Source organism: Salvia hispanica, chromosome 3, assembly GCF_023119035.1.
Source record: "Salvia hispanica cultivar TCC Black 2014 chromosome 3, UniMelb_Shisp_WGS_1.0, whole genome shotgun sequence".
Lineage (NCBI taxonomy): Eukaryota > Viridiplantae > Streptophyta > Magnoliopsida > Lamiales > Lamiaceae > Salvia > Salvia hispanica.
The window spans coordinates 35942695-35956574 of record NC_062967.1 but is presented as its reverse complement, the minus strand read 5'-3'; the positions used below and the strand labels follow the sequence as shown (position 1 = coordinate 35956574).

Here is a 13880-nt window from a genome sequence, read left to right as displayed (position 1 = left end):
TTTATTTGCCATATACATACAACTCTAGTAGATACCAAATCCTTGAAGAAAGCAAATAGACTAATCAACACCCACTAATCATAAACAGAAAAAGTCATTAATATCTTTAAATTTTTATTTGCCATATACGTACCACTTTAGAAATTAAAAATTCATTAGTAGATACTAAATCCGTGGAGCAAGCAAATAGACTAATTAACTTTAGTAGTATATCATTACTTACTCTGGGTGAATTACGTTACTAACTATTTAAATTGCTAACTCTGCTAACTCATCAATGTTGTGTTTTAAAAATGCCAATACGGTGACATTAAAATATCAACACATAATATCAACACATTATATTGAAGTTCAATAAAATTATGTATTGACATTTTTAATACACTGCATTGATGAGTTAGCAAGTTAGCAACTTAAGAAAGTTAGCAATTGATCACACCCCTACTTAGTCGTGGTTCCAAAAAATATAGTATTGTTTTAAAAAAAAGTTATACAGTTTGATATTATCAAATCATCTTCTCACTCAATAAAGTGACAGACTTTATCGTATAATACTCTCTTCGTTCTATAAAAATATGGACATTTAAAACCGTATGAGAATTAATGCATAATTGATAAAGTAAGAGAGATAAGAGAAATGAAGCTTTGAATTAAATAAAGACTAAAGTCCACTTCTGGTCCCCTACATTTGTTCAAAAATTCTTTTTGATCACTTACATTAAGTTTGTGACCTTTTAGTCCCAAACATATTGTTTTGATCCAAAAAGGCCCTTTTTAATTAAAATAAACGGTCAAAATATTTGACCAACTTAATAACTTTAAATTTTTAAGTTGGTCAAATATTGAATGTCTCTTCCTTATCATCAACAATGCTTTAGCTACATTTGTTTGTAGAAAATCTGCTTTTTTCTATCTTTCTTTATTTGTTTTGTCTATCTTCAATATGAATTTGATTTATATATAATCTCTGTGTTATACTTGCTATCCACTTAATTTAACAACCACTAAAACTTTATGACGATTTGTGGAAAGCTAATTAGTTTGCATATTTTATTATTTATAATAGGAAAAATGAGCAACGTAAATTTCCTTTAATTTGATCAATTTTTATTTGAAGTAAAAAAATATTTTATAACATTTAATAAATTAATTAGGTTAATTAGGTTAATTAGATTATAATTAAATTATTAAGTTGGTCAAACACTTTGACCGTTTATTTTAACTGAAAAGGACTTTTATGGATCAAAACAATATGTTTGAGACTAAAAGCTCACAAATTTAATGTAAGGGACCAAAAAGAATTTTAGGGAAAATACAGGGGATCAAAAGTGGACTTTAGTCTTAAATAAATCCAACAACATGACATTTTGAGAAAAGGGGATGATATTCTTGGCCGACTGATCAAGTCAAGTATATACTGTGCATAGCACCCAACATTAATACTTTAATCCATCTAAAACAAGTATATATATACGAGTACTATATTCGAAGATTTTACCATGTCTTAACACATCTTCTTCCCAAAATTTGGTGATACACATTCAATTGCATCACTGAAGAGGGAAAATATTCAGAGGCACTTCCGCATTTCGTCGATTTCTCTTGCCTTAGGTTGGTATTTTTTTAGTTAATCTCTCTTTATTTTTGTTCTAATTGAATATAGATTTCTGCATATAACCAAATAATTAGCATGTTTAATTTTATATTCCATAGGAAAAGCTTTGGTTAGATTGGTGCCTGCATTTAATTGAAAAAGATAGAAGCTAATAACAAGCCAAATTTTATAGGAAGAACTAAAACAGGCAGCTTTGCAAATGTGTCCAAGAAATCACAAAATGTGATAGTAACATTAATTATTAGTTATGCTTCAGCTTTCTTGTCCATGTTTTAACACCTCTCTCTGTTTTTTGAATGACAGGTATGGAGGGTGATAGGCCTTTCAGTCATGATCATCCATTGACTTCCTTTGTAGTAAATGATAAGGAAGTGGATGCACCATTAGACTTGCGAATTTGAACACCAAAATCAATGGTTCCAGAGAGATACCTAAGTATCCTCTTCACAGCTCTCCAGTGTGTGTCTAATGGTGAAGCCATGTATTGGCTCACTTTATTGACAGCATAGTTTATGTCTGGTCTTGTTATGGATGCATACTGCAGCGCCCCCACAACACTTCTATACATCTTTGGATCAGATATTGGTTCACCCACATTCTTGCTCAGCTCACAGCTAGAAGACATAGGAGTAGGACAACCCTTACAACCCAACATATTGGCTTTCTTTAAGAGATCTTTGATGTACTTAGATTGACATAGGTGAAGGCCATTTTCAGTAGTTTTAATCACTTCAACTCCCAGAAACAAACTCACCTCCCCAAGATCTTTTAAAGAAAAATGAGAGTGCAGTTGAGAGATCACCTTTTGTATAGAAGCTTGGCAATTTCCTGTAATTAGCATATCATCTACATAGATCAGTAGATATATGACCTCATTTCCTCTGTGTCTGAAGAACATAGAAGCATCAGCTCGTGACTGTGTGAAACCAAGAGTAAGAAGAACTGAGTGAACAGTGTAGAACCAGGCTCTTGAAGCCTGTTTGAGCCCATAGATTGCCTTGTTGAGCTTGCAGACTAGATGTGGCCCCCCTTGCTCAAAACCAGGTGGCTGTTTCATGTAGATATCTTCCTTCAAATCCCCATTAAGAAAGGCATTATTCACATCAAGATGTGTAACAGACCACCCAAGAGAAACAGCTAAACTGAGAATAACTCTGATAGTTGTAGGCTTGACAACCGGACTGAATGTTTCATTAAAATCAAATCCAGGTTGCTGTGAAAAACCCTGAGCAACAAGTCTTGCTTTGTGCCTAGCTATCTCTCCAGAAATGTGAAACTTGATCTTGAAGATCCAGGTGCAGCCTATCAGATTTTTACCCGGTGGAAGTGTGGTCAAAATCCAAGTGTGGTTTTTGAGAAGAGCAAGAAATTCAGATAACATTGCCGCCTTCCAAATTGGAACTAACAAAGCTTCTGATACAGACTTGGGAGTGAGGTATGGTGAGAGGTGTACAGTGAACACTTTTGGCCTGAATACACCAGCCTTGGATCTTGTGGTCATGGGATGAGTTGGTTGCTTGAGATCGGTGATAGTAGCAGGATCAGAGTCACTGGAGCTGGAGGAGATAGGAGATGAGGTATGATGAGTTTGGGAGGAAGCAGGAGAAGATGGAGAAGCAGAACCAGAATTTGATGAAGAGTGGTGTGGCTGAAAGGTAGAAGAGGGTGGAAGGTTTGGAAAGTGTGAGGCAGGCATGTATGAAGTGGGGGAAAAATTGGAGTTTTTGGAGGAAAAGAGAATTTTTCTGTGTTTTTCTCATAAGAAAAGGACTTAAATGGGAAACTGAATTCATCGAAGAGGATATCTCTAGTGATGATCACCTTTCCATCCGGTTGGAGTGCCTTATATCCCTTATGACATGGGCTATATCCCAAAAAAGTGGCTTTGACTGATCTGAAATGTAGCTTATGCTTATTGTATGGTCGGGTAAAAGGATAGCACAAGCAACCAAAGACCCTTAGATAACTGTAGTCAGGTTTCTTGGAGTTTAGCTTTTCATAGGGAGAGAGGTTCATGATGACTTTAGATGGCATCAAATTTATCAGATAAACAGCAGTGATGAATGCATCATCCCAAAATTTTTGAGGCAAAGAAGCCTGAGCCAACAAAGCCAATCCTGTCTCAACTATATGCCTATGCTTTCTCTCAGCTAGGCCATTCTGTTGTGGTGTGTAGGGACAGGATACTCTATGGAAAATACCACATGTTTTCAACAATGAAGTCAAGCCTTGAAACTCACCTCCCCAATCTGACTGAAGAGTTTTAATCTTACAGTTATAAAGGTTCTCAGTCATAGCCTTAAACTCCTTAAAGGCTGAGTGAACATCATTTTTATGCTTTAAGAGATAAATCCATGTATATCTTGAAAAGTGATCAACAAAAGATACATAATAGGAAAAGCCATTTCTTGAAAGAACAGGGGATGGACCCCATAAATCACTATGAATCAACTCCAGAGGTGAATTTATGACAGAGGTAGATTGAGTATAAGGGAGTCTGTGTGACTTTGAAATGCAGCATGGTTCACAAAGAGGAGTTTTCATTGACACAAATGGAATTTTACAGCTATTTAAAGCAATTTTAACAACATCTAGAGTAGGATGACCTAGCCTATTGTGCCACAAAGCAACATCTAGGCCAGTGGAACAATTTGAACTACTACTAGAGTTGGAAATATCTAAGCTGCTGCTGGGGTTGGAAGGATCCAGACTGACAGAGTGAACAACAGGAACGGCTTGGCTTGAATGAAAATTGGAGCTGGAGCTTCTCTTGATTGGGGAATGGTCAACTAGGAAGTGATATAATCCTTTCTCAAGAGTTCCCTTGAGCACGATTTGCTGGGTGCCCAGATCCTTGACAAAACAAAAGTCAGGGTGAAATTCAAAGAAAACCGAATTGTCTCTAGCAAATTTAGACACACTAAGAAGATTTTTGGTGATGTTAGGAACATGCAAAAGGTTTTTTAGATGAAGCTTTCTGGAACAAGTAGTTGATTGTGGACTAAAAGCAGATTCCCCAATATTAGAAATAGAAACAGAAGATCCATCTCCAAGAACTAAAGATTTACCTCCTGTATATTCTGAGCTAATGTTCAAGTTGCTCAGATCATTGGAGATGTGATGAGTTGCTCCTGAGTCCGGATACCAGCTTGTGGAAGGCCCAGCATCATAGTTAAACTCTGACTGGTTTCCAATAGAGAAAGAGGCAGTAGGTGATCTTGGAACAGATTGCACCATGTGAGCTGAGGGATTGAAATACCCTTGCTGCTGTTGTTGAGGTGCACTTCCTCTGAACTGGACCTGAGGAGAAGTGAAGTTCTGCTCAAACCTATGCCAACATTTTGCTGCAGAATGGCCAGGCTTCTCACAGAGCTGACACACTATTTTATTTCCTCCTCTTCCAAAGCCTCTGCCACCTCGGCCTCCCCTTTGATTCCTTGATCCACCTCTTCCTCCTCCAGTATCAAATTTGTTGGAGTAAATGGGTGGAAAATCTCTTTTCTGCACAGCTTGCTGCACCAGATTCAGTGTGGGTTGTGACCCTTCAATGCTTGTTGCATTTCCTCTGGTGTTTTCCATCCTTGCTTCAAAGCTCAGCAGGAAAGAGCTCACATCTCCTAGGCTCCACGGATCTGATCTGGAGGTGACAGCACACACAGCTGGGTCATATTCTTGACTCAGACCTCCCAAGATGTAGAGAATCTGTTCTCCATCTGATATCCTGCACCCAACTGAACCCAGGAGATCAAAGTAAGTTCTCATTTTGCTGAGATATTCACTCATTTTGAGTGAGTCTTTCTTCAAGCTCTGCAATTGTTGTCTGTACTGCATCACTTTGGCAGTTGAGCGGCTGGCAAAATTCGTTTCAAGAGCACACCATATGTCCCTTGCTGATCTGAGTCCCACCACAAGAGTGAGAGCTCCTTCAGACAGTGATGAGAGCAGCCATCCTGCTACCCTTCTATCCTGTCTTTGCCATGCCAAAAATGCCGGATTCATCACCAAAGTCCCTTCTTCTGCATCCGGAACCATCTGAGGTGGAGCTGTAGCTTCACCAGTAAGAAATCCTTCAAGGCCGTAGCCATAGACAGCAACATCAACTTGCTGTTGCCACATGAGAAAATTCCCATCAGTTAGTTTCACTGATATGGGTGGCAGCTGTGAGAAAAGAGGAACAGCTCCATAAGGAACCGCATTAGGGTCTGCCATTTCCCAAGGTAAAAGGTGAGAAAAAAAGGAAAACAAACAGAAATGGGGTAGGAGAGACAGGATCATGAAGATCCCGCTCTGATACCATGAAAGATATAGCCAAGAACGACAGTAGACATTGAAAGACTGAACAAGAAAGCTTTAGCCATTGAGAGAATTTTTCTGTTTCATTCCATAAGTGAGAACATTCTACATTACAGTATTTATACTACTAAGCGATTGAGATTTTTCACAAGCATCCTTTGGTCCTAGTAGGTGATGAGGAAGATGACCACACTTACAAACTAGTGTGTGATATATGCACACAAACCATCACTATTCCATCTTCATTTTATAAATGCTCTCAACAAGGTGGCTGCTCTTTTCTTGCTCATAAAGTCTGTGCAGACCTCCCCATTATGAAGTTTGAGCTTCCAAATGATGAAGACAGCGAAGAATATAAGGCACGCCCTTGTCCGTACCTTGACAAATGGTACGTCAGTTCAATATTTTTCTGCATTTTCTGTTGTCTTCCTAGCAATGCAGCCTGCTACTACTTTCTGCCTGATTCAGGTCCCTTGATGGTTGATCTATCGTGCATGGTTGCCCCAATGGTTATAAAGCACAGCTCACACAGCCAACACCTTCTTTCTCGCACCACCCGCGGTATGTGGCCCTCCTCCATCAGTTGTTGTTCCCGCCTCTCAACCTTTTTTTATGTGTATAGGTGCACTACCTGCAATTTCTACATTCATCTAAGGTGCGCCTTACTACCAAAAAGGGTTCATTTTCATAAATTTGATCAACATCCTCTTCATTTGATCACTACTGATACTAGCAGTACCGGTAGTGATCATGACATATGCGAGGTGTGTGAGGAAGGTATAGAGTGCAAGTATTGGTTCTACCACTGTGCTATATGTGACTACTCTTTCCACGTAAACTGCATTCCTTCGGTTGGCTATGTAGGGATCAGATTAGTCTAGATTAACTAATTACCGAGACCTCTTTGTTCTTGTACAAGAGAGCTCAGCCAAACTCTCACCCACGCGGCTGATGAACAGGAACAAGTAACCCTAGCTATTACAAGATCTTGAACCGATCTAAGCTATCAACCTTGCTAGCTCCATAACCTGCACACTTAATCAACTAGTTAGTAACAACAGGAAGATCCTCTCGGATCTAAAACACAAGAAACTAACTACGAACAAAGAGTAAGATCAGAGATCAAAGTATCTTGGCTCAGAACCCGCCACAACAACACAGATCTATTCTTCCAGAACTAGACCCAAGGGAGCACCAATGGATTGGATAGAGTTAACTCTCTGACCACCAATACCCCCACCAGAGAAACCCCTCACACCAGATCAAGTTTCACCGAACGAATCTCCACACACGGCCTTCAAGTTCTCACAAACCCTAGATCTTCTCCAGCACCAAGCAATCGAAGAGATTGCCTTACACCAGCACTCACAACACAACAGATCTACCACTCAACAAACCATGAAAGATCACCAAGAGATGGCCGGAAGATCATCGGAGAAGAAGAGAGAGTAGAGAGAGATAATCTGAAGAATCGAAGAGAGAGAGAGATGATAGATGAGATAATGAAACCGACGCCCAGGCCTTCTCTCACTAATCACCAACAACCCTACATCCAACGGCTATCAAGCAAGATCCAAGAGGGAGGGCACGTGGCAGCATCTGGTGATAGAAGGTAAGTCATTGGGCTCAGCCCAATAAAAAGCATCCAGGCTTAACAATAACACAGCCTAAATAAGAGTCCATCCAAATATCCAACAGGCTATTTATCCAAAGTCAAGTTCGGAGGCAAATTTGATATTCCTTGTCACTCTCATCCTCTCACTCTTACACGGATGCTTGGTTACGGAAGAAATGAGAAGTGTGGGGACTGCAAAGAAATCATTCCGGGATTCGTAGATAAAGTTGCTTTCTCCTGCTCACAATGCGATTATTGGATTCATTTTTCTTGTGCGAGGGATTCACTCTCATCCTCTGATCAGATCCCCAGATCCATGGTTTTTGGGAGAATTTGATGTTCAGTCGTTATATGAATGATTGTGTAAGTAGCTTTCAATCTGAGTGATTTGTGTCTTCTTCTTCTATATATATTTCTATATATATGAGTGAATAAAATACAAACCCTTTCTTTGCAAATCCTTTTAACGGGGCAGTTAGTAGTAAGTTGTTACTGTGTTTTAGTAGTTGTGTGCTATTGTTTGATGTTATTACGTGCTACAAATTGCCAAATTATATTTTAAAAATTCGTCAATATATGCAATAAGAATAAGATTTTTACACATATACTGATCGGGTAGTGATATAAAGCAAACTCATATATTGTACAAACTCCAAAGTATGATCTAGACCGTTAAAAATGTTAACAGATGACAAAATAATAGCAATAGAAAATATCAACTCGTGTCAACATAATATCAACACAGCATCAACTATTGACATTGTTGTGTTGACATTTTTTGTTGCTACTATTTTATCATCTGTTGATATTTTCTAACGGTCTAGATTATAGTTTCGAGTTTAGACAATATTTAGGGTTTGCATTTGATCACATTCTTATAGCTGATAAGGGTGTGATCAATTGCTAACTTTCTTAAGTTGCAAACTTGCTAACTCATCAACGCAATGTATTAAAAATGTCAACATAATGACATTAAAATGTCAACACATAATTTTGTTGAACTTCAATATAATGTATTGATATTATGTGTTGATATTTTCATCATGTTGACATTTTTGATACATTGCGTTGATGAGTTAGCAGAGTTAGTAACTTAAATAGTTAGCAATATAACGCATCCCACGTACTTATAACATATACATTTAAGTATAAATTGGACTACAAATTTAATCTGAAAGTGAGATAAAATCTTAATTTAAACTAGGTGAAAATTGTTGTGAATATCATAAAAATATATTTAGGGCGAATTGAAAAAAAAAAAACAAGAATTTGGTCAAATTCTAGTGAATCTCGAGAATTTAAAATCAATCAATTATATCATAACTTTAACATTTTTTCCTAATTGTCCCATTGATTTGAATTTGGGGAAAATGTATGATATAATTCTCTAATTTTTTAAGGGATGAAATTTATCAGAATTTAACCAAATTTTTTATTTTTTTTGGCAATTTACCCATATATTATTTATAAGACAAAACCAACAAAACAGAAAAGCACAAAACAACAACAATAACAACTCAATTGCATAAGCTCAATCTGAATACATGAGTTGCAGAACTGATATGGAGCGGAGCGGTATCGTCAACCGTGGTGGGCGCTTAACTAATATTAGAGACACCTGCTTCATTGTTGGCCTTAACTTTGGATCAACGCTTATGTATTTTAGTGCTAATTTTACCTCTCCAGCTACTTCCCTTGACACTCTTACATCTTCGTCTGGAGATGTTAGCCTTTGCCCAAGAGTTGTTGCCTAAGTTGGTAGATGTAATATATTTTTCTGTTTTCTTATTTTGGTTGTACTTTACTCATCCATCCCTCTCTAATTGAGACATTTTTATTTTTAGAATTTCTTACTCACATTTTCTAAAACAGAAATATCAATTTTCTCACTTTATTCTCTATTCTAATTTTGTTTCATTCTAATCACTCTAACTTACAAAATAAAATTGCATAAAATATTAAGTTTGAATAGAAAATTATGCATATATGAAGAGGGGGTATTTGAATTGAAGTAAACGTTCAATTACCATTTACTTGGACTTAGAAGTCTATCCTCGAGTTACTATTACCATTATTATTCAACCCAACCTACAAGCGCCAAGTCTACAAAATATTCCACAAGATATTTTGTTTCATAAAGGCTGTACTTGTATAATTATTGACTACTAATGCAATTTATATAAGGACTAATCTAAGTAAAATAAGTCAGTTTGTAAAAAACAGAGCAAAAGAAGTAGAGGTGGCAATCTACCTAGGGGAGAAAAACATAATTAACGAATCACATAAATATGTTAAAAGCGGAGGCACTTAACTATAGCCAATAGTATAAATACAAAGCTACATATGCCAACATATCTTGATACGTAAACAGAGAAAAGAGAGGCATTTCCATATGGCTACTGAACATCGAAAATTTATTACCAAAAGAAGGCAGTTGTAAGTTGTGAGTTCAGTCTGAGTGTATGAGATGAAGCACTGATATGGAGCGGAATGGCATTGTCAATCGTGGTGGATGCTTAACGAGCTCCTGAGACACCTCCTTCATACACAGCCGCGACTTTGGATCATAGCTTATGCATTTCAGAGCTGTTTTCACCACTCCAATCACTTCCCTCGACATTCTTACATCTTCGTCTACAGATGGTAGCCTCTTGTCCCAGAGTTGTTGCACCATCATGTTTTGAGCAAACTGCGTGCATCTCTTTGTCATTGTCATGGAGGAAATGAAATCTCCCGGATGATCTCCAAACATAATTTCCAATACCAACACTCCGAAGCTATATACATCACATTTTTCTGTAACCACCATTGTGAAGGCCAACTCTGTGCCCAACAAACATGTCATCATCATGAATACAATTACTACTTGAAACTATGATATGATATGCATACCTGGTGCAATATAGCCCCGAGTTCCCACAAGTAGAGTTTGATTGGATGAATCTGGATCCAACACTCTAGCTGTCCCAAAATCAGATAAACAGCCTTCAAACTCTGAATCCAAGAGTATGTTGCTGCTCGAAATGTCCCTGTGTAAAATAGGTGGGCTGCAATCATGATGCATGTAAGAAAGTGCATTGGCAATGCCCTTCACGACATTTACCCTCTTCTTCCAGTGATGAGAAACATGCTGCGTGGGTGCAGACAAAAGCCGAAAAGCTTGACAATATGGCGATGGCGAATCTGAGAGAGAACCGTGGCTTCATTTCTAAAAGAGGAGTCAAAAGTAGGATTATCTCCTTCAAATTTGTGAAGTTTCTTAACTTCAACAACTCTTCCAGTGGGCAGTAGAGCTCTGTAGACGCTCCCATATACACCAGATCCAATGCAGTATCTGAAGTCAAAGTCTGTGGTTGCTAGGATGATGTCTTGTTAGGCGATGTTTCCATCGAAGTTCCATATCTTGAATATGTGATAGGGACTTGGACTCTGATACAAGTCCATCAGCGTGCAGCCATCCGTAGCTCTATGCCCGAAGTCTTCACAAGCCCACCCCATCAAGGAAGCAAAACCTAGAGTCAAATCAGCCGCACATGAGGGAAGATAAATTGATTAGCATATCAATCTAAGATATCCCATATCTATTATTCATGTAATCTTATTTTGAGTACTTTCTCCTATATATAGGAGATCAGTTTAGTATCAATGTGTTAAGGACCTAAATCCCTAATGATCCGATAAAAGGACAATAACAAGATAAAGATAATCCGGCGCCGCGAGGGTCAGCGGAGATAAGGATCTGGGCGGCTGTGCGCGGGTTCCAACCCGTCGGGCAACGGCTACAGATCAGATATACGTTCCGGCTAAATAATTATTCATGTAATCTTATTTTGTGTACTTTCTCCTATATATAGGAGATCAGTTTAGTATCAAAGACATTGAAAAATAAAGTATAAACTTATTCTCATATTCCGGTTCTGGCTGAAATCACCCCTAGCACCTGAATATGTCACCATGTCTTACATCAGGTGTGTTTGATATTGCTACTCTCTTTCTTAAGAAACAGACTCCAACTAAAATTAAAAACAGAAACACACAGCCAAATACTATTGTCACAGCATAAATTATAACTGACTTATCACTATGTTTGCTTCCTCCTTCAGAATCAGATGGGGCTAGTAACTTGGGATTGCCGATGAACGACTCCATCCCAAATTTACGCCATAGTTTGGTTGGAATGTGGCCCTCTAAACGATTGTAGGACAAATTGAGATGAGTGAGTTTGGATAAGCTTCCTATGTTAGGTGGCATGACACCATGGATGTAGTTATAAGAAGTGTCGAGCACATGTAACTCACTCAGATTTGCTAACGAAAGAGGCAGCTCACTTTGGAGTTGATTATAAAACAAATCGAGATAAGTTAGGTTGGATAAACTCCCTATGTTAGGTGGAATGACACCATTGATGCGATAGTTATGAGAAATGTCGAGCAACTGTAAGTTGCTCACATTTGCCAATAAAAGACGCAGCTCAATTTGGAGGTTATTATGAGACAAAGTGAGATGAGTAAGCTTGGATAAGGTTCCTATATCAGGTGGAATTGTACCATAGATGTTATTGTTATTAGAAATGTCGAGCACGTGTAACTCACTAAGATTTGCCAATGAAAGAGGCAGCTCACTCTGGAGTCTATTGCATGACAAATCAAGATGAGTAAGTCAATTGTTGGTGATTGTTGAAATGTTTGTAGTTTTGGTTGATTTATATATTTATGTTTGTAAATGTTGATGTATTTGCAGAACCACTGTTTTCAGTCATTCCCAAACCATTGTTGTATGCGGAAACTGCCAGACGGTGCTCTGCCAACCGACTGGTGGCCGTGCCCGCCTCACCGAGGGCTGCTCCTTCCGATAAAAGGTGATTGAAGAACATACTCTAGTCAAGAGGTTATTTTGGTTGGATGTTTTTTGACATGTAATGCTCCTTTTAAGACTTCTTGAACATAACCCTTGAGGTTATGTTATCCTAGTTTTGAATTGTTTTACATTAGTAAATTATATTTGACCAGTTTTTATGTGATATTTACTCATATTCACTTATTTTGTCAAGTTGAAACATTTGCCGTTGCCCTCTTATTGTTATAGTAATTGTTTCCAAACTCCAAGATTTTCCCTGTCATTTATTTAGTTGATGCTTATGGTTCTTGTCTACAAAGATTTTCCCTTTCAGTTAGAGGATTTAATTAGATTCTCTTGATGGCCTCAGCTAGTTGTATATGTTTCTGTTATCCATCTAAGCAGATGAGAGATTCATTTATTAGAAATTCTTTTTGTTGTTTTCAACAATGGAACCAACACTACATGTTGCTTAACTAATATAGATTCCTGCTCCAGTTGGAGTTTTATAAATATGTTAAGAGTGGAGCTATTTTACTATTACGCAGATACATTATCATAGATACTACAAAAATAGATATACACTAAGACATTTAATCTTTATTCAAGAAGAAGCGGTTTTATGCATTTGTGAGCTCAGTCTGAGTGCATGAGATGAAGCACTGATATGGAGCGGAATGGCATTGGCAATCGTGGTGGATGCTTAGCAAGTTCCGGTCAAGGATCTGGAGCGACTGAGGAAAGAATCGTCGAATCGGCGTCGGATTGCGGCGAATCCGGAGGGGTTGAGGAAGGAATTGTCGAATTGGTATCGGATTCCGGCGAATTGCGGCCGGATCTAGGCTATCTGCTCGAGGCGTCGACGACGAGCTAGGGATTCCACCTCCGGTGGCGTCTCCGGCGAGGAAGGAGCTGGTTGGACTCGTCTGAGTTATGATGAGTTTTGAGAGAATGAGTAGCTGAATAGCACAAGCTTAAGGAGCTAATTAAAATCATGAAATTATCATGCTGCCCTTTCATAATAAATTAATCTAAAAATATTTTTTGTGTGGCAAAATCTGGACCACTCATTTAATAAAAATGAGTGGCTGATATTGCATCTCATTTCTCAATTACCCTAAAATATCTCAATTGATCATGAACCCATTTTTCTTTATAGAATGTCAAAGATGGACATATTTTTTCTAATATTAAAAATCTCAATTGATCATGGACCCATTTTTCTTTGTAGACAGTCAAAGATGGACATATTTTTTCTGAAATTAAAATATTACTACCTCCACTTCTCACATCCCTCAACCCTTGGTGTGAATTCCTCCATTAATTCCACCAACCCACCGCCTCCTTCAATTGATTTCAGCCACCCACCACAACCTCTCTCCATTTAACTCTCCCACCCACCTAAGCTTAACTCCATTAAACTCTCCCACCCACCAACATCCTCCATTTCAATGATTTAAATGGAAGGGAAGCCGTTCCCCCACCGCCTCCTTCATTCTACTTAAACCCTAGTTCGTATAT

General features: G+C 38.1%; 1 protein-coding gene across 1 annotated transcript; it reads right to left on the bottom strand.

Moving 5' to 3' along the window:
• Nucleotides 1–9812: 9812 nt before the first annotated feature.
• LOC125209987 (MDIS1-interacting receptor like kinase 2-like) lies at nucleotides 9813–13743 on the bottom strand. Its single transcript, XM_048109567.1, has 6 exons — nucleotides 13637–13743; nucleotides 11561–12153; nucleotides 10960–11035; nucleotides 10719–10857; nucleotides 10416–10653; nucleotides 9813–10346 (listed from the first exon to the last, which is right to left on the bottom strand). Exons 1-6 carry the CDS (start codon nucleotides 13741–13743, stop codon nucleotides 9973–9975), a joined length of 1527 nt encoding a protein of 508 aa, XP_047965524.1. The 3' UTR covers nucleotides 9813–9972.
• Nucleotides 13744–13880: the final 137 nt, after the last annotated feature.

Excerpts from the sequence above, each read along its gene's own strand:
- LOC125209987 (XM_048109567.1), bottom strand. The coding sequence starts at position 13,743 with ATGGAGAGAGGTTGTGGTGGGTGGCTGAAATCAATTGAAGGAGGCGGT. Across the intron at positions 12,154-13,636 it reads GAGGGATGTGAGAAGTGGAG|ACTCCAGAGTGAGCTGCCTC; the intron begins GTAGTAATATTT and ends GTCATGCAATAG. Across the intron at positions 10,347-10,415 it reads TCGGGGCTATATTGCACCAG|AGTTGGCCTTCACAATGGTG; the intron begins GTATGCATATCA and ends TGTTGGGCACAG.